Genomic DNA, 21,677 nt, shown 5'->3' on the forward strand with positions numbered 1-21,677 from the left:
TTGGGAAGATAATTAAGTGTATGTCACTGATTTTGACATAATTAAATAACTAACAATTGTGTCTCTTTTTATCTGGTTTTAACCCTTTCTCGTACAAGTTGCAGGTGAAAAGGAAGAAGGTGAGATGACGTAGACAAAAAAAAATATGGCTAGTATTATAGCAAATAATATATGGTCAGGAGTGGAGAAAAACGAGACATCCACGTTACATATTTATTAAATGTACTGAATGTTATATTCCATATCACATGAAGTAGTATAAAAAGACTAAAACCACATCCATAATCCTTAAATACTAAACACTATTCCAACTCTTAAATAATGAATCATAAATCATAATCCAAACATAAACTATAATTAGGTGACTGAATGACAGTAAAATAAAGATAAGACTTTTCAATAAAGAATGCATTTCATATTAACCCAAACCAAACTTTTAAATACTAAACCCAAATATAAACCTTAATTATCAACCCTAAACCCAATTATCAAAATATGAAAACAATATAATATTAAACTAAATCCAGGCCTAACTTTTAAATAGTATAGGACTCTAACCCAACACATAACTCCTAAATCCTAATTACATACCTAACTTTTGAATACTAGACCCTAAACTGCTATCATTAAACCCAAACCTCAACTTCTATTTTTCAAATACTAAACCCAAAATCCTAATCACTAAACCTTAAACCCATAGACCCTAAAATCCAAATAAAATGGAACAAAATACGTACTATAGTACATATTGGTGAGCAAAATAGAACACTCTTTATTAATCGTCAAATGGAACAATAATAATAGAGTCACTAAACTCAAACCTCAACCCTACCTTCCAAATACTAAATCCTAAATCTTAATCATTAAACCCTAAACCCAAGTATAAACCCTAAATCCAAATAGAATGAAACAAAATACCATATTTCTCAAATGTTGATATGGATATGCCTTCATGGAAAGTGGTAATGTTTGCTTCAATGTCAATCCCAATCATACATATACTAAACCCAATCAACTAATCATTAAACCCAATCAACTAATCACTAATCAATAAATAGAATAGTACAAACTCATGAAATTATGAAATGTTTATGATTGCATGTAAGAAGTTATTGTTCTAGTTCTCAAACGTATGAATTGAATAAGACCAAGTATAAAGAATGACTCTCTTTATTAATGCTTAAGAAACTAACTCAAAACTTAAGCTCTCTTAATCTCTATCAACCCACAAGTTATGCAACACTTTTGCATATCCTTATATAGAGATTATTATCTCCTAATCCTAATAGGTAATACATCTAGATAACTCCTAAATATATTCCTAATTCCATTACTCGGTAGGATTAGGATAATGACTTGTTTCTCAAGTAATCTTCAAGCTTAATCCAACATTCTCCCCCTTAAGCTTGAAGTCATTTGTCAACACATCATGAACACCTATGAGCTCCCTCATCTCCTTGAACTTGATTCTTCCTAGTGCCTTTGTCAGGATGTCAGCCTTTTGTTCTTGTCCGGGTATGTGCTCCACTTTGATCTGGTCCTTCTCTACACACTCGCGTATGAAATGGTAGCGTGTATGGATATGTTTGCTTCGGCCATGGAACACAGGGTTCTTAGTCAAGGCAATGGCTGATTGATTATCAATCCTTATGACCACACGCTCACTCTCATTACCCATGATCTCGCTGATCAAGTCTTGCAACCAGATGGCTTGTCGAGCTGCTTCAGTCCCGGCCATAAACTCTGCCTCACATGAAGACAAGGCGACTGTTTCCTGTTTCTGCGAGCACCATGTGATAGGACTATCTCCAGCATAAAATATGTGTCCTGTGGTACTTCTCCCATCATCTTCATCGACATTGTGACTGCTGTCACTATAGCCTACTATCTTTAATGGCTTTGATCCTGTTCGCTCGAACGTGATCCCATACATTGTAGTTCCTTGTAGATACCTTAGGCACTGTTTCATCGCTGCTCCATGTGATACTCTTGGTGCCTGCATATACCTGCTCAAGACACCTACACAATAAGCCAGGTCTGGTCGGGTGTGAAGTAAATATCGCAAGCAACCAACATTCCTTCTATAGTTAGTAGCATCGATTGCTTCTTCCTTTAAAGCTTTAGACAGTTTCAGCCCTGCCTCCATAGGTATTTGACATGGGTTACAGTCCTTCATTCTTGCTTCTTCTAGGATCCTCAACGCATAACGCTTCTGGTTCAGTGTTATACCTCCATTATGTTGATGAACCTCTATTCCGAGATAATAAGAAAGTTTCCCGAGATCACTCATCTCGAACTTGCTTGACATCTCCTTCTTGAATATCTTAATCATGTCACTGCTTGTACCTGTGACAAATAAGTCGTCCACATAAACTGCAAGAAGTAAGAGGCCTCCGTCTACTTCCCTTCGATATACCGATGGTTCTTTTGAACACTTCGTAAAGTTTAGCTCCTTTAGAATCTGATTAAGCTTATTGTTCCAGGCTCTAGGCGCTTGCCTAAGTCCGTACAATGCTTTCTTTAGTTTGTATACTTTAGCTTCAGAGCCGTTGACAATGAAACCTTCAGGCTGCGTCACATACACAGTCTCTTTCAGCTCTCCGTGGAGAAATGCCGTCTTGACATCAAGATGATGAATCTCCCATCCCCTTGTGGCTGCTAGACTGATAAGAAGACGGATTGTCTCCATACGTGCAACCGGTGCGAAGACTTCATCGAAGTCTACACCATACTCCTGTACATACCCTTTTGCCACGAGCCGAGCCTTGTATTTATTGATGCTGCCATCTGCGTTTCTCTTCAGTTTAAACACCCACTTTAGGCCAATGGCTTTAGCTCCTCTAGGAAGATCCACAAGTTCCCAAGTTCCATTCTTCACAATGGATTGTATTTCTTCTTCGCATGCCTTGATCCATTCTTCTAGCTCTTGTGCTTCTTCAAAGTTTCTTGGCTCTTGATTTATCAGATTTAGGAGTAGCTCGCCTTCTTCTTCTTCGACTAGTAGAATATAGTCATCAAGATACTTAGGAGTAAATACTTGCCTCTGAGATCGTCTCAACGGTGGCTCTTCCTCCTCTGTTTCTTCTTCATTCTCATTGATCTCTCCTTGAGTTATCAACTCTCTTGAGTTTCTTTCATCTCCAGTCTCGATGTCTTCTTCTCTTTTTGGAGTTTTATCACCATCACGATCTTCTTCTTGTATCCCGTGATTTCCAAACTCTCCAAATGTAATCCTAAAATCTCCAACTCTGTTTTCTTCATTGATATTCTGACTCCAGTTCCACCCTTTTGTCTCTTCAAAGACAACGTCACGGCTTACTATGACCTTATGTGTCTTAGGATCAAGCATTCTATATGCCTTTGACCCTGGTTCTGTTCCGAGATGAACCAGTACTCGCGACCTATCATCAAGCTTCTTCAGGTGCGGTTTCTCAACTTTAGCATATCCAATGCAACCAAACACACGTAGGTGACTTACATTAGGTTTCCTTCCTTTAAATGCTTCATACGGAGTCATATTCACCAGTGATCTCGTCCCAATTCGATTCAACAGATAAGTGGAGTGTCGTGTCGCCTCACCCCATAGGAAGTTCGGGATTCTCATGTCCTTTAAAATGCTTCTCGTCATCTCCATTAATGTTCTGTTACGTCTCTCAACCACCCCGTTCTGTTGCGGAGTGTAAGGCGCTGTAAGGTGTCTCTTGATCCCTGTTTCTTCACAGAATTTGTTGAATTCGTGAGATACAAACTCTCCACCTCTGTCTGTTCTAAAGGTTTGTATCTTTGCTTTTGAATCCCTTTCTACTATCTCTTTAAAATTCTTGAATTTCACAAATGCATCATTCTTCTCTTTGAGTAATATTGACCACATGTACCTTGAATGATCATCCACAAGCACAAAGATATACCTGTTTCCTGCGGCTGTTTTAGGAGTAATAGGGCCGCACCAGTCTCCATGTATAAGCTCCAGTATCTTTGTTGCTCGATATGATGTTGATTTCGGAAAAGGTTGTCTTGCTTGTTTCCCAAGCATGCAAGATCCGCATACCTCCTTTTCAATTTTCACCTGTGATATGCCTGTAACAAGATCCTTTTGTATCATATACCGTATTGTCTCTTGATTTACATGCCCCAGTCGTGAATGCCATTTGTTAGAATCCTTTAATGCTGTTGAGTATAGACACAAATCCTCCTTTAGACCCATACGGACTTTGTAGAGTCTGTTTCTTGCTCTAAGTGCTTTGACAAGTAACTTCCCTTCACGATCAACCATGGTTAAATACTCACCTCTTAACCTTACATCACATCCTGACTCTGTGGCTTGACCAAGTGAGATGATGTTACTCTTCAAATCAGGAATATAGTACACCTCTTCCATCGTTCTTGTTTCACCGTTTCGGTCAACAAACTCTATAGAACCTTTCCCTTTGATATCTATCCTAGAGTCATCTCCAAATTTGACTTTTCCGGTGATGGTATCGTCAAGAATCCTGAAATATCTTTTATCTCCTGTCATGTGATTGCTAGCTCCGTTATCTAGGTACCAAACATTGTCTCCGCTCGTGTTTGCTTCATATTTGCTTGGCACAACTCCATCTTCATTCAGATAAACAATCTCATGTATCATGAGCTCATCAGCGTCATGTGTTTCGCTTTTGTTCTCTTCTGTTTCCTGTAACTTGAGAAGACGATCCGGACAGTCTGATGCGTAATGCCCAAGCTTATCACACCTATAGCACATAATTCTCGATGTATCTCTTCCTCCTCTACCGCGACCTCGTCCTCTATACCATGAACTGCGTCCTCCTCTTCCTCTGTTCCGATATTCATTGTATCCTCTGTTTGACTGATTTTCTTGTGATTCTGCATTTGTATACATCAGTTGCTTTGAATCTTCTTGAGGATCTTCTTCTTCTTCAGCTACGCGTTCTTCATAGGCTTTAAGACGTCCTATGATGTCTTCAAAACCTGTGGTATTTAGGTCTAAGACCTGCTCAAGTGAGGCCACAATATGGATATATTTCTTCCGAGGGAGGCTTGATAGAAATTTCTTGACTAACTTTGGCTCTTCGATGCTTACTCCTAAAGCGGCTGACTTCGATGCGAGTTCTGATAATTTACCACCAAACTCATCAATTGTTTCCTTATCCTTCATCTTCAGTCGCTCAAATTCATTCATTAAGGTTTGCAAGCGAGCTTCTCTAACTCTCTCTGCACCAACATATCTTGCTTTAATAGCTTCCCAAACCTTTTTTGCTGTCTCCAACTCTCCAACTTGCAGGGTAAGGGACTCAGGTATTGATTGAAACAGAAGCGCTATAGCCAAGTTGTTCTTGTCTCCCTCGATAGAACCTTCTTCTATGGATTCCCAAACTTTATGTACCTTGAGAGCTATTTTCATGCGCATTGCCCAGACTGTGTAATTTGTTGCTGTGAGCATAGGGCATTGGATCGTTCCTCCTCCTTTAGGTTTCTCTGTGATTGCTATAATGTCTCCCATCTTGCTTATTTGGCTCTGATACCAAATCTAGTTCTCAAACGTATGAATTGAATAAGACCAAGTATAAAGAATGACTCTCTTTATTAATGCTTAAGAAACTAACTCAAAACTTAAGCTCTCTTAATCTCTATCAACCCACAAGTTATGCAACACTTTTGCATATCCTTATATAGAGATTATTATCTCCTAATCCTAATAGGTAATACATCTAGATAACTCCTAAATATATTCCTAATTCCATTACTCGGTAGGATTAGGATAATGACTTGTTTCTCAAGTAATCTTCAAGCTTAATCCAACAATTGTTGACCCCAACCCCAACTACCAACTACTAAATACTAAACTTTAAATCCTAATTACTAAACCTTAAACCTAAATAAATAGATAAAGCTAAACCCTAATCAAGGAAGTATAAATCCAAATAGAATGTATATAATGTGGTTTAATTTAGTAAATTTAAACCCTAGGCAGGAACCTATAAACCCAAATACAATCTATAAATTGTTTTCCAATATCAAACACTTGAAAGCACACTTAGTTGGTTAGCATGTTGCATATCTTATATTCCATATAGTCTAAGTAGTATAGTAAACGAATGTTCCAAATAATCAAATTTGTCCAACACTCAAAAAATAAATTTCATATTACAATCAATCACACAAAATGACAAAGAAGACACTTATCAAATTTAAAAACATGACATATTATTACATTTTTAAGGAGTAGTATAGAAATAATTTCTCAAATAGAATGGTAATCGTACATAGGTAGCTATACTTAAGAATAAATACTATATTATTCATTTCACCGAATATAGTATAGACGGCGAGTTCATCTTGTTCAATTCTTTTTTTAGACAGGCTGATACACATTCATTTCGTTCACCATCATTATTCTTCACCACCATATAGAGATCGTCTTCATCTCCTCTCTTTTTCCCAACACGACAATGCTTTTACCGACTCGCGTCGTTGTTCTTCACCACTGGATCTATAAAACAAAAACAGAAACAAAAACAGAGTATGGAAACAAAAGCATGATTGTGAGAATCAATTGATTTAAGGAAAAAAAAGGGAAAAAAAAATGAAAGAGTTGTTGTGTGTGCTCACCGTCTACGCTTTCATCGTTGTATGTTCTTCACCACTGGATCTCTAAAACAAAAACAGAAACAAAAACAGAGTATGAAACAAAATCATGATTGTGAGAATCAATTGATTTAAGAAGAAAAGGAAAAGAAATGAAAGAATTGTTGTGTGTGCTCACTGTCTATGACTTCGTCGTTGTCTCTTCTTTAAAACAACTGATTGTTATTTTCGTGAGAAGAAATTCAATTCAAAAAGATGTGTGAGTAATGAAAGATCACGTTTTACTTTTTACAGTTACAAATTATTAATTAAAGTTTGTTTTCTTTGTGCAGGTTTCACCGGTTGTATACAAGGGTATAATGGTATTATTATACAAAAGACACAATACATATTTGCAAACTAGGTCTTGTTGTCATACAATGAATTATAATTTGTTTGAAGGTTATACAGCCTAATTTCCCTAGTTATATTTAGTTTTAACATAGAAAATTTTGTAAAAATAGAATTTGTAAACCAAAAACCTTGTGTTTATAGATATCTAATATTATCAAAAAAAAATTGTCATGCCTAAAAAACAAAATAGTTGGATGTCTTTAGCTAAATTATATTAAATTATTCTTTTTACCTAATATTTTATTATGAAAAATCCAACTTATTTGATATTTTATCCAGATAATCCAAATTACCCAATATTTTATCTGAATAATCAAATTATTTGATGTTTTTGTCCAGAATATCAAAATTACCTTAAACCCCGAAGTAAACCATAATCAAACAAGATCGTAATTGGACCCAGATGTTTTCAGAGTATTAGCCGTTTCCCTATATTTTACCATAATTAAATCAAATGGAATCGAATTTCAAAAATACACGAATAATTCATATATCATATATAGCTAAAATAACTGTAAACAAAAAAAGAGCAAACCAAAACTGAACCAAAAATTGAAAATCCCTTAGTCACACGTCAAAAGTTAGAGTACGTCCAAATATCCCAGGACTCATCTCATAAGACTGTATTTTACACATGTTTCTCGTCTCTTTAGTCAGTCGTAATTTTCTTAAATTTGAGTTTTTGGTGTTTTGGGTTCCAATTGATTAAGGTTTGTGTCGTTTTGCAATTCAATTTTTTTCATTGTGGATTCACGGAAGCTGACACTAGACAAATCTGACAAAGACAATTAATGGAGAAAATCTATCTAAATTATGAGAACTGTTATTTTGCCATTGTAAAGGGTATTAGAAATTTGCATTGCTAGTGTGAGTACGGGGAACGACAAGTTATTGATATCTTGTGCATTTCATGGTTTTAATCATTTATTTTGTGTATATAATGATCATCTAGACTATAATTTAGGCATATTTAGGCGGCATTGCATTACATATGTCCATATCATGTGTTGGGAATCCTTGTTAGTTATTTTGAAGACATTTGAGGGGTTTTGAAGTAAAAAGAGTAAAGATTAAAATGCAGACCTTTTTCTCAGCTGAAGTGTCTTGGTGACCTCAACGTAGCGACCATAAGGAGTCGCTAGGACGTTTTGCGGGTGCACCTAGCGACATTTGTAGCGACTAGGCAAGGTAGTTACAAGAAGACTGCAAAAAATGGCTGAAATGGCTAAGTGTCCAAGCGACATGGTTAGAGATGTCAAATAGGCGGGTTGGGCGGGTTTGGGTGTGTCCGAATGGGTTTCATTTTTTTTATGGACATTTTTGGGCGAAGCCCAAATAGAACCATGTCCAAATGAGACCATAACCAAATAAGACCATGATTTGTTAGATTATCCATGGACGGCCCATACGCCCACTTAATGTAAACAACATAATTTCAGTTTTAAAGATTTAAAGATTATTAAATTTTCAATTTTAAAGATTTCATATACTTAAACTTTATGTTTTAAACTTCATGTTTCAAAGTTATAAAAATACACAAGATAAGTTTAAAAGATTCGTAATTTCGTCTGACTTGCAGAAACAGAAACAGTCGCCAGACTCGCCACCAGCTTCGTTATGAATACAAATCACCGATCCATTTAACACATAACCCATAACACAATATTAGTAGATGATACGAATCAGTAGCTAATAGTGAAAACCCATAACACAAATCACGAAAAATCAAATCTTAAGAGATGATGAAATCAGAAGTTGGTGAAGAGTCGAAAGAGAATTGAAGAAGAACGAAGACGAGGAAGAAGAATTGAACACGAAAAGGAAAAATCGAAGACGAGGATTCGAAGAGGAAAAATCGAAGACGAGGATTCGAAGAGGAAGAATCAAACACGAAGAAAAATCGCAAGAGTGAGACGGAGAGAAAAAAAAAGGTGATTTGTGTTTTTCCCCCATTTTTCAAACCCTAGACATTTAAGTTTACTGGGCCTCCCATTGTCCAAGTGGTTAAGCCCAATGTTGTCCATGGATATAATTGGGTTCACCCATCTGGACAAATTTTAATTATGGTTTAATCTGGGTCTGTCCATTTTGGACCATATCGATTTAGACACGGGCCACCCATTTATAGCCCGCCCATTTGACATCTCTAGACATGGTCATAGCGACTTGACTTGGCCGCTATAGCTAGGACAAAAAAACGTGAAGACCTAGCGACATTCATAGCGACCATGTGAGGTCGCTAGGGTTCCCAAGAATCCCCACACGACTATGTTTTCTAGCGACCGAAGTGTCCTAGCGACTTAAGTATCATACCGACCTAATTGTCCTAGCGACCTACTTGTAGCGGGATGACCAAGTCACTACAAACGAAAAGACTCAAGTTTTAGTGGTCAACTCACGTTTGTTAGTTTGACCCGGTTCATTTTTAGACTTTTATAAATATATTTTAGTCCTAATTTAGGTTTTATCTTGTTTTCTCTCAAAATACATTGCTACTTTGGTGAAAGCTTAAATCTTTAGTAATCTTACCTTGTTATTGAGTAAATCTGAGTTTATTTCATCTTCTTAACATGGTTTCTCTTGAATCTATCAAGGATTTAAGGTTAATCATGAAGATTAGTGAGTAGACTCTTGTTGGACTCATGTTAGGGTAATTAGAGTGATTGAGTAAGATCTATTGTGTTTAGTGTTAGATCTATATGTTTTGAGTGTGATTAATGCTAAATTATTCTCGATCTCTCTAATTTAGATCCTAAGACATTTCACACCCGAAAAAAGTGTTTGATAAAATGTTTGAACAACTCAACTTTGCTTTTCCTCTCTTAACTGTTGGGAATTGATGTTAGGATGTTTAGATAGTTATTAGATTTGTTCATAATGATTTCTTGATTGAATTAAACCAATGAAAATTGATGTTTGATGATTGATTACAAATGAACTCTTATCTTGGGAAAGAACTTGTTTATAATTGCGATATTGTTTCAAAAAAAAATTGTGATATAGGCTTAAGGAAACCTTTTGATTGAAAACTTGTCCACCTTGATTGAATCTTAATCACTTGAAGTCAAATGTCTATACTCATGAGTTTTATTTTCCCTTATTAATTAAAATTTCAGTTATTTATCTTGTCATTCTCTTGTTATTTTGTTCATATCACTTCACTACACTGATTGCACTTAGATCAAGCATTTGATTTGTATTCGCATTTTTGAACAAATGATTTAGGATTTGATTGATACTCTTTATACTACTTCGATATTTGGTTTGAGTGATTAGTCATTATCAGTTATTTACCTTAGATTTAAAATATGTTTGTCTTGGTATTACTAATGTGACATTATAATGATTATCGCTAATATTTTAAATGTGGAAAAAATCTTTAGTTTTCTCCATGTACTTCATATGTCAAAATCTTACAAGATATAATCGGTTTCAAACCTATTTTACTAAAACAAAGTATTTAAAATACTATATTATGAAAATGACACTAATATACATATTAGTTTTACCAAGTTGTACAATCATTTAAGTACAATTTTGTAAAACTGTAAAACTTGTCTAAACTTTGTCCTAATTTTACCAAGCTGTGCCTTGACAATAGTACAATTTGGTATAGCTAGTACATAGTTTTGCCAAGTCGAGAATCATTTGAGTACAACTCAGTAAATTTTAAAACTTGATAAAATGTAAAGCTTGGAAAACTGTAGTACTTTGATAAAAGAGTAGAACTTTGTAAAACTATAGAATTTTGTAAAAGGTTAGAACTTGGCCAAACTGTACACTGATTATTCAGATCTAAAATTTATAAATTCAAAATTTGATTTGGGAGAGAAAACAATAAATCAAGAGTACGAGAGTATGTAAATAGTAGAAATAAAAAGATCAAAAGTTTCTCTATTAAGAGTATATGAGACCATGATTATCGGTAAGGGGTCCTTAAGAATTTTTATTTTTTTCTAAAAAAAAAATAAAAAAAAAAATAATCGTGGGCCGCTACATGTCGGTAGGGCCTGCAAACAGTGCAAAAATTTGGTGATTTTGAGGATTGGTTTTAAAAAAAATTTGTGGGACCCACGCATCAGTGGAGTCCATATTTTGTCAAAAACCTCTTTAAGAAACTTGGGATGTTCATGCTCTGAGACTTTGGTCCGGAGAATACTGACATCATGCTCTAAAAAATAATACTTTGCCCTAATTGGTGGCTGATCACTAGCTTTGTTGGTTCTCATCTTCTTGAATTAATTATCCCAAGCAACATCTACATCAGTTTTTCATCTAAGTATCTTTTTTCAAATGATCTTCGACTTTCAGCGATTGTGTTGTTGTTCATTGTCACATCTTCCTTCGTTTACACCATCTCTCTTTCTTATATAATGATACTTTTATTTTCTTTTGATAACATTTTTAAATTCTAATTTTGTTTACGCTGTTTTATATTATTTCAAAAATATTAATAATGTCAAGGGACCCCAATTTTTAAACGTTTCTTAGGTCTCAGTAAACCCTCGAACGGCACTCAGTATAAATATCTTTTTGGAAAAGTTTTATTGTAATTTTGAGCTCCCTTCAAATTTTCTTTATGCCTTTTTCCTCTCGCTTATTTTTTATTTTAAATTAGATTAATAGATACCAATATAAAATTGTAATATTTTCTTCGAATATAACTTATTAGTGATAAATAATCCAGAAAATATTTCTTGTTTAAAGCATGATGCCGACATTTTTCTTTTGTCAAGGACGATTTTCGGCTCCCAGTCTAGATTTTTTTATGTCTTCAGATAAAATAAAAACTTTTAATAATGGGAGATCTTTCCATATTTCAGTATATGGAAGTATCTAACCTAATTCTCTACTAATATAACCGATAAAGGGGGTACTTAAACCTTCGAATAGGGAATCAGCAATTCAAATTTCGACTATAGAATTACGCGGCTATTATTAGGGTTTTTTAACCAATACGTTGTAATTCTGGCTTAATCAGTAATAAATGATATTTGCTCATTGACTCTTGTTTTTACTTCTTGCTTCATGTTTCCATAACATCACGAAAAATCCTACTTAAAATTACTTTTAACATAAATAATGAATATACACAAAAAGATAATAGTAAAAAAATCTTTTGAGAGAGGAAGAAGCACAATCATCTTGTGCAATTTTGGTTGTTGATTCATTATCATAGGTTATATTGGTGTCCCTGAAATCATTTTATTTCTTGCCCGTTGTTTTTTTTTTTAGTAAATAGTGATATTAATTGATATTTTGAAATGTCAAGAAATCATTTGGCTATAACTAAATGTTTTTTAAAGTTCTAGTGTTTAGGCAGATTAATCGGAGCTTAGATGTTAATAACTTTTTCTTTGTTTCTTATATATTTTATATATATATATTATATTTTAGTTTCTTGTGGTCATTTATAACTACCTTGATGAAATATAAAGTTATTATACAAAAAAAAACTCAGACAAACTTGTGGTCTGATTAGTTTTTCCACTACCACCCGCATATGCAGCTTTTGCGGTCGGTAGCCGTTGTTGGCGTTTTACAACAATCACAAAAATGCTATAAACCGCTTTACACCGCTCCAAACCTTTGAAAATCAAAAGCTGATTTCAGCTATCGTTTGCAGTTGCGGACGATTGCGGGAGGATAAAATTTTCCTTCTTTTTTGCAAAAATTATATAAATATAAAATAAATAATTTTAAATAAGTTTTAAATATTGAGATGATATAAATACTAATATATATGTATATAAAAAGTTAAATAAATATATTTTTAAATATATATTTTCATATTTATTATAATAATATGATTTATAAATATAGTTTTTATATTTATTATTGAGTTTTAAAATTATCATTTTTCTAATTAATTTTTTGTCTATTAAAATTCACTAATTATTTTTTTGTGTAGGTAAACCAGTCAAAAATGACCTGCAAACGCAACAATTTTTAAACATTGTGCCAGTCATACAAAATACTTAATAACGCTTGAAACCACAATCATTCGCTTCCGTAAACTTTCGCACTCGCAACTGCTGCGTTTAAACCAGTCAGACCCTTATACTAAAAAATAAAATAATTTTGGAGAGAAAAAAGTCATCACTTGATTATAGTTAATTAATGGTGTTTCAACAAAAAAATGGTGAAGATAATATTTAAGCTTAGCTATAATTCACTTTGATTTAACGGATTCAGACCAAATTAAATCAACTTAGACCAATTTGAAGATATTAAGATGATTTAGATTTTTTAAATCAACTTTTTAAAAAAAATTGTTTTGACTTTGAATGTTGTTTACATAAATGTGTAGCAGATCGATCTTTAGAACATTAAATATATTTTTTAGTAAGAATAGTTTTCAAGGTGAAAAAGAAATCATGATTGCTCAGACTAAACCCAAAAAAAAAATAGTATGAGATTAATAAGGTGAACCACATTATGCGATCTCCCTCAATGCCATATTACACCACATTACAAATAGTTGTTTTGTTTGCATCCAATTCCATCAAACTCTAGCCCTAATTATTTTCTTGGGATTTACGTTAAAAGAAAACAAAAAGAAAAGGAAATGATTAGAAAAGATTGAATAGGTCTTGTCAGGAATCAGATGCTGATTTCTGAGCTTCAGAAACAGGAGCAGGAGTAGTAGTGTCAGTATTATTAGTATCATCAACAACCTCTATCGGCTTAGCCAAGAACTCAAGTGCTGTGACCACATCTCCCATGAATGGCCTAGTCTCTGCTTCTTCTTGCAGACACATTGTTGCTATCGCTAGAGCCTGATGCAATCCTTTTAATGGGTAGTTCCCTTTTAGATTCGGATCCACAATCCTTGTAAACATTCTCCTATCTTTCAACAATGGCTCCGCCTGCAAATGAAACCCAACAAAAAAAACTTCATTTAGTTTCTCCCTTGCCAAGTAACAATAAAACGTGTTTAACAAGAATATAAGTTGGTACCCAGGAGATCAAGTTTTGTTCTTCGGTTGGTCTATCCCCATCAATAGTTCGTCTCCCGGATATGACCTCAAGGAGGACAACGCCAAAACTATAGACATCAGATTTAGCAGTGAGTTGACCGGTCATCGCATATTCAGGAGCACAGTATCCGTATGTTCCCATGACTCTAGTGGACACATGATCTTTGCCTTCAGTTGGTCCAAGCCTAGCTAGTCCGAAATCCGATAGCTTCGAGTTGAAATCCGATTGCAGCAATATGTTTGAAGCTTTGAAATCGCGGTAGATCACAGGAGGATCTGCGTAGTCATGCAAGTACTCGAGCCCTTTAGCTGCACCGTGCACTATCTTCATTCTCGTGAACCAGTCTAGACTTGGTGCCCCTTCCGGTAAGTCTAATATAACGCAAAAAAAACTTTAAACAACAATGTAGAACCATCAATGATGATGTAACATGAAAAAGGGTGACACTTTGTTTACCGAATAAATGATCTTCCAAAGATCCATTAGGCATGAATTCATAAACGAGGACTCGTTGGTCGTCTTCAACACAATAGCCAATGAGATTGACAAGGTTTTGATGTTGAGCAAGACTCAATACCATTACTTCTGCAAAGAACTCTCTTGTTCCTTGCAACCCATTTCGATCAAGCCTCTTTACAGCCACCACCTAATCAAAGACACCTTGTTCACCAATTCCGTGTGCAACACGCATATAAGATGAAGAGAGATTGAAAAAGGAACCTGGTTGAGGCTGGTGAGAAAGCCTTTGTAGACTCTTCCAAACCCGCCTTCACCAATCATACATTCCATGCTGAAATTGTCTGTTGCAGCTATTAGTTCCTTGAACTTGAAGATTTTGCCACTTGATTTCACGTTACCATATTTCTTTATCTCCTCCGTTATGTACTTCTGCCTAGAGCTTCCTGCATTCATTCCGTAAAACATTTTCATAAACCAAAATGATGATCAAATATTTGAGAAGGTTAATTTGTAGGAAGACTAAGTCACCTTTTCCACGTGAGCGAAAGGTGAAGAGAGCAAAAAGCTTGCTACTATGGCCTCTATAACCTGTAAGACCTTCATCAAATGAATCTCTAGGCGAGTTATCTCCGAGTTGTTGTGGATTGCTGAAACAAGGACAAAGCTTCATCATCCTCTTCTCTTTTATATCTTGATCTTTTCTTTTGTTTTCTTGATTCTCAGACAAAACAAACAAACCCTTTCAATGAAATCCCCAAGGAAAGATTGATCCTGTCTCTTCAAACGATCCTTTCAGATCCAAACCCTGCCTGGGTGAAATGAATCTGAAAGAAAGATCAGACCTTTCCCAGGAAAATGATGGTGCATGGCAAGAGAATTTGAGGGAGGATCACAAAGTCTTGATGTCTCTTGTTATATATGAATGTTGCCATGTTTGGATTCTCTCAAATTTGGATAAAAATGATTTATTTTTAGGGTTGTCTTCTCTGTTCATTTATTTGGAATAAGGCAACGCGTCTGCTTTCTAACGAACCTCAAATCAAATTCTTACTCAACAACATAGTTCGTGGTACGCATGTAAGAAGAAACTTCTAATTATATATATGGTCATCATACTATATAATATAAACACATATGTGGCATACGATTGAGTGTTGACAGGCTAAAACCGTTTCAATGCTTTGACCAATCATACAGATAAGATCAATCTCTGATCCAAAAACCAAAACTAATAGAGAAACCTATGACCAATTTCATGATTCTGTCTGAAAAAAACAAGCATGAGCCAGAATAAAACAGAGTTGTCTATAGCTGCCAAGATCAATGCTCAAAAGATAACACTTATCTCTTATTTCATGCTGACAAGTAAAGATATTCAGACACCTGTAAAGAGAGAAATAGAATGTAAATTTGAAAGTACCGATCTGGGAATCGGTAAAGGCCTTATCTAATCTTTCATTCACTGAGGCAATGCTGCTTCAACTTCATTCCACAACTCGACGTTTCTAGTGAACTTCTCTTTAACTTGCGCAATAAGCTCTTTTGCTTCTTCCACTTTCGAATCCTTCGCTAGTCCGTTAACAAGCGACTTCATGATACCGAAACTCGGAACCCAATTCTTCTCCATACTCTCCTTACAAAGACTCAAAGCCGCCTCAAAGTCTCCACCTTTACACAAGTAATACACCAAAGTGAAGTAACACTCACTATCAGGCTTACACCCTCTGTTCACCATAGCCTTAAACAGCTTCTTGGCCTCGTCAAACTCACCTTCGTTACAAAACCCATGAATCAAATGACCATACGTGACAGCGTTCGGCTTCATCCCTGAAGACAACATCCCATCAAGCAAAGCCTTTGCTTCTCCAGATCTCTTCCTCTTACACAAACTCTGGATCCGAATGTTATGAGTGGAAACACCGATGCTAACGCCGCGCTCTTTCATCATCGCCAACACTTTCCCTACATCTTCCTTCTTATCCTCTCTGTAGAACCCAGCAATCATTAAACCAAAGGTGGAACTCGTGGGCTTGATCCCTTTCCTCTCCATCTCCGCAACGATGGAGTAAGAGGAGCTCGAGGAGCCGGACTCACAGAACACTTTGATCATACGGTCGTAAGTTTCGAGATCGGGTTCGATTTTGTACATCTTAGGGATCTCAATGTAAACACGTTTGGCTTCCTTGTAATCTTTAGCTACCAAGCAAGCAAAGAGCAGAGCGTTTAGAGACTTCACCGTGCGTTGGATCTCCAGCTTCTCGAGATCGCTGAAGACGCGTAGAGAGTGGTCAAGCATGTTGGCCTGAGCGTAGAGAACGATCGCGTGAGCGGCGAAACGCTCCGTTTTGAGATCGGGGCGATTCTCGAGCAATCCGTCGAGGAGATTCGTCACGGCGGAGAAGTGTTTGTTCTCCGTCAGGTTTTGGACCGCGGCGGAGAAAGCGAGGCGATCGATGTGGCAATCGGGAGTGAGGGAAGCGGCGCGGCAGATCTCGAGGATGCGGTCTGGATCTTTCTCGGTTTTGAGGAGAGAGAGAGCGGTTTTGCTCTTTTGTTTGCTGGTGAGTGGGGTTTTGGAATCGGGTGAGAGGATCGATGAGGCGGAGGAGAGAGAGCGGATTTGAGGGGAGGGGTTGAGGTGGCGGAGGAGAGAGGCCGAGGAGCGGATCCGAGTGAGTAGCGCCATTGATTCTAGGGTTTTTGATGTTGCACGGCGAAATGGAGAAGGAGACGGCGAAATGGAAAAGAAAAGAGTTTAGGGTTTTGGGAGATTTAGAAAATTTGGATAATCTCAGCCGTTAAGGGTTGAGATGAGTTTTAAAAAGAAACAAAAAAATTTGATCCTATTTAACCGGGGTTTTGAACCCGACGTGAATCGAACACGCAACCTTCTGATCTGGAGTCAGACGCGCTACCATTGCGCCACGGATCCGGTGATAGATTGCTGCACATATATGTTTATAAGTCGCAAAATATCTTTTTCAGATGTTCATGAGAATTTCATCAAGTTTTACTATTACATTTTAAATTCGAAGATTGTTCGGTCGTTTGGGCAACTATATAATATATCATTTTGTTTAAGAAAGTCTTTAAATCCTATTTATGAGTTTTGGACCATTCGGTTTGGTCTACCTTATAAAATGATAAGTATCTTGTATATAGTTTAGATATCAGTAGATATTGTTCTCAGTATATTCTCCTAAAATATATCTCTTATATGTACTTTATAATCATGTATCAATATAATAATGAATTCAAGGGAAACAATATTACTTGCATGGTATCGGAGCTCTTCATACAGCGGTCCATACTCTGGATATTTTACCATCCAAAACAATCGGAAACGCAATACCATTTTCAGTACTCTTTCAAAAACCAGTCTCTTATTCTCACCTAAAAAATTTTGGTTGCTTATACTATCCAAATATCAATCATTCTAACATTTTCAAGCTTTCTCCTCGTTCATCTAAGTGCATTTTTCTTGGCTATCCTCAAAATCACAAAGGATATAGGTGCTTTGACTTAAAGACTAAGAAGATCATCATGTCATGTTATGTGAGGTTTGATGAAACTTGTTTCCCGTATGAAAGTCCAACTCGCAAAAAAGGCTGTCAATACGACTTCTTAGATGTCGACACCGAGTCCTCTCCTATTTTCAAAGCCATTCTGGAGTCACCACCTGCAACTACTACCACACAAGTTGCGACTCAACCTCATCCTGAGGCGCCAACTCAAACTGCTCAAGCAGCAGGAGAGGTACCTAGGCACGCCATGTCAACTCGTTCAAAACATGGTATTTCTAAACGAAAACACATTTTCTCTCTTCATACTCAAAATTAATCACCTCTTCCTACAAGCTATAAAAAAGCTCTTGCTGATCCTAATTGGAATCCATCAGTGAAAGTAGAGTACGATGCTATAGTTAAAAGCGAGACTTATGATTTGGTCTCGCGACCACCTAACATTAATATTGTGAGTTTTATGTGGTTGTACAAGCATAAATTTGATGCAGAAGGAGAGTTCAAGAACCACAAATCTAGACTGGTTGCCAATGGCAAATCACAAGAACATGGCGTAGATTTTGAGGAAACTTTCAGTCCCGTGGTAAAGCCAGTCACCATACGAGCAGTTCTCTATATTGCGCTCAATTCCGGCGGGCAAGTCAATCAACTCGACGTCAAAAACGCCTTTTTGCATGGAACACTGGATGAGACAGTATTCATGACTCAACCTCCAGGCTTTGTTGACAAAACAAGACCAGATCATGTTTGTAAACTTAAGAGTGTTATCTATGGTTTAAAACAGGCTCCACGAGCTTGGAATGCAAGATTTGTAACGTTCATTACTAACAATGGTTTTATACAAAGCAAATCGGATGCAAGCTTATTTGTTTACAGGAAAAATGGTCAAATGGCGTATCTAATTCTCTATGTGGACGACATTCTCGTCACTGCCTCAACGGAGCTTCCCAAGGACACGATCATTGCTGTCCTCAAGCACGAGTTCCCTATGACAGACCTTGGCAGAATTCAGTCCTTCCTCGGCGTCTGAGTCAAGTACAATGAGAAATGCATACTTCTGAGTTAGTCTCAATATACAGACGAGATCATACATCGTGCAGGAATGTCGGAATGTAAGCCTTGCGTAACCCCGGTCGACATGAAGTCCAAACTTGCTGCAGATGACGGCAAACCTATCTCTGATCCTACAGAGTATTGAAGCCTTGCTGGAGCACTGCAGTACCTCACGTTCACCAGACCCGACATATCCTACGCAGTGCAACAGGTCTGTTTATTCATGCATGATCCCAGAGAAAGCCACTACCTTGCCTTGAAACGTGTGATCCGCTACTTACAAGGCACGGAGACAATGGGATTACAGCTTCTAAAATGCCAAACTATCAAGCTCACTGCTTATACGGATGTTGATTGGGCGGGTTGCCCATCAAAAAGAAGATCGACTTTAGGGTACTGTCTATTCTTAGGGGGATAACTTTATTTCCTGGTCTGCAAAACGGCAACCAACGGTGTCGCGCTCAAGCGCAAAAGCCGAATATAAGGGTGTTGCCAATGCTGTAGTTGAGTCTTGTTCTCTAAGAAATTTGCTTCTTGAAATGGGAAAACCTATCATGCAAGCAACGATAGTCTACTGTGATAATGTGAGTGTTGTGTATCTCTCAACCAACCCGGTTCAACACCAACGAACAAAACACATCGAGATCGACATACATTTTGTTCGCGAAAAAGTACACATGGGCACAGTCTGAGTACTTCATATACCTTCTTCACTTCAATACGCCGACATCTTCACTAAAGGATTGCCATCTTCTCTTTTCACAAATTTTCGATCTAGTCTTGGCGTAACGGAGTCAATGCTTTGACTGTAGGAGGGTATAAGATGATAAGTATTTTGTATATAGTTTAGATATCAGTAGATATTGTTCTCAGTATATTCTCCTAGAATATCTTTCTTGTATGTATATAATCACGGATCAATACAATGATGAATTCAAGGGAAACAATCAATACTATTAAAAGGGGAGGAGTCATAAAAAATCTACCTAACAAAGTTGTTTGGACCCTTTTATTTAACTCATTATTTTTTTGTCTTACCTTAAACTTAGACTAACAATATATTACCATATATTTCTCTAACAATAATTTATTCAATTCCTTTATTTATTCAAACACCACTCCTAAATCTTAATCATTACTATTATTATGTTTACCATTTTGACTTTTAATCATAAAAGCATTGAAACTAATGTTTTATATTATCACTTTTATCATATAATATGTAATTTAAAGCAAGAGAAGTTACACGACATATATGTGTACATTTTAATTTCCTCTTTCTTTTATAATAACGTAATCATATCATATATAAATTTTCCTACTAAAATCTCATATTATATACTAAACTTTCAACCGTTTATAATTTGATAGATATTTTCATATTTAAAAATGAGTTTTCTAAAAAATATTTCATCAACCATATTTTTGTACAATAACGTTAAAAATCTATATCAAAAGGTTGTTGAACCCGATATGGACGTAATGGGTCCACAACTGTTCGGGTATTTAGGATCCTAAAAAGATTCGAAATATCTAAAAAATATGAAAAATATCTGAAACACGAAAAGTACTTGAAACTCCAAACAAAATACCCAAAAAATTCAAATACCTAAAAATTCAAAATCTTATTCAAAATCTGACACTGAATTGAAAATACCCAAAGTTTTATCCGAATACCCAAAAAAAATTTTAATTTGAAAATTTACCTGAAATCAAAAACTATAATCGTAAACCAAAAACCTAAAAAAATACTCATAATGCCGGAAACATATTCAAAATATCCAAATATACCAAATAAACACAACATATTTATGATCGGGTCTAAGGTAGGACCCGGACTCAAACAAAGACATACGGGTCCAAAAAAAATCCCAATAGATTATCTTATCTGGACCTGAACTAAACATATATTTCCGGATCGGTTCGGTTTTTTTTTTTATCCGGATATAATTCTCATGCCTAAAAAAACTTACGTAAAAATATACATATAAAATATCAAATAAACTAATTCATAGATTATATAACTGTTAAAAATTATATTTTTTGATATAATAAAACTTTGTATTATAATATAATCCAAATCTAGCGTTAGTTACATGCCTAAGAGCATCTTCAACCCATTGTTATTTTCACCTTTATAATAGCATTTAAAAGTGAAATTGCTCCAACCCACCTCTATTTATTTCTCTATAATAGAGATCTCTATTTTTTCCTCTATTTATAGAAGAAGAAATAGCATTCCTCTATTTTTTACTCTATATTTTAGAAATTGTTATTTTAGGGGAATACATTGGAGCATATCTCACCTTTATTATAGAGTTCTTCTATTTTAGAGATGAAAATAGCAAAATACATTCGAGATGGTCTAAGGGAAATGATACAGTGTGGTGGGTGGTGCCGTGGTGGGCTGGCTAAATGTTATCAGAATATTATTTTTGTCTTTGTACGGGGACTAATTTAATTTCAGCCGCATACAAAAAGTGTCATGTGGTTTGAGAAATATTGTACAGAGCTGTTTTCAATGGTACAATCTATTGATAAGTGGTCCACTTTCTGTAGTCTGTTATGATTGATAGGTTTGATTTAGTATTGATTTTCGAACTTAGTAAAAGAGATTATTATCAATATGATTAGACAATAAATAATTTAAAATCAGAAGCACATAAATCATCGTCATGATTTGAT

The 21,677-nt window shown here is 35.7% G+C and overlaps 2 protein-coding genes and 1 non-coding gene across 3 annotated transcripts; all 3 read right to left on the bottom strand.

Moving 5' to 3' along the window:
* Positions 1-12,148: 12,148 nt before the first annotated feature.
* LOC103831628 (probable serine/threonine-protein kinase PBL23) lies at positions 12,149-15,315 on the bottom strand. The gene is made up of 5 exons (XM_009107519.3): positions 14,947-15,315; positions 14,680-14,861; positions 14,416-14,605; positions 13,939-14,330; positions 12,149-13,847 (listed from the first exon to the last, which is right to left on the bottom strand). Exons 1-5 carry the CDS (start codon positions 15,089-15,091, stop codon positions 13,575-13,577), a joined length of 1,182 nt encoding a protein of 393 aa, XP_009105767.1. The 5' UTR covers positions 15,092-15,315; the 3' UTR covers positions 12,149-13,574.
* A 314-nt stretch (positions 15,316-15,629) lies between these two features.
* Positions 15,630-17,319, bottom strand: LOC103831638 (pentatricopeptide repeat-containing protein At1g61870, mitochondrial). The gene has a single exon (XM_009107531.3). It carries the CDS (start codon positions 17,102-17,104, stop codon positions 15,878-15,880), a length of 1,227 nt encoding a protein of 408 aa, XP_009105779.1. The 5' UTR covers positions 17,105-17,319; the 3' UTR covers positions 15,630-15,877.
* Positions 17,279-17,350, bottom strand: TRNAW-CCA. Its single transcript has one exon. It is a non-coding gene; the product is annotated as a tRNA-Trp (tRNA).
* Between the last annotated feature and the right edge of the window lie 4,327 nt (positions 17,351-21,677).

This window comes from Brassica rapa, chromosome A01, assembly GCF_000309985.2.
Source record: "Brassica rapa cultivar Chiifu-401-42 chromosome A01, CAAS_Brap_v3.01, whole genome shotgun sequence".
NCBI lineage: Eukaryota > Viridiplantae > Streptophyta > Magnoliopsida > Brassicales > Brassicaceae > Brassica > Brassica rapa.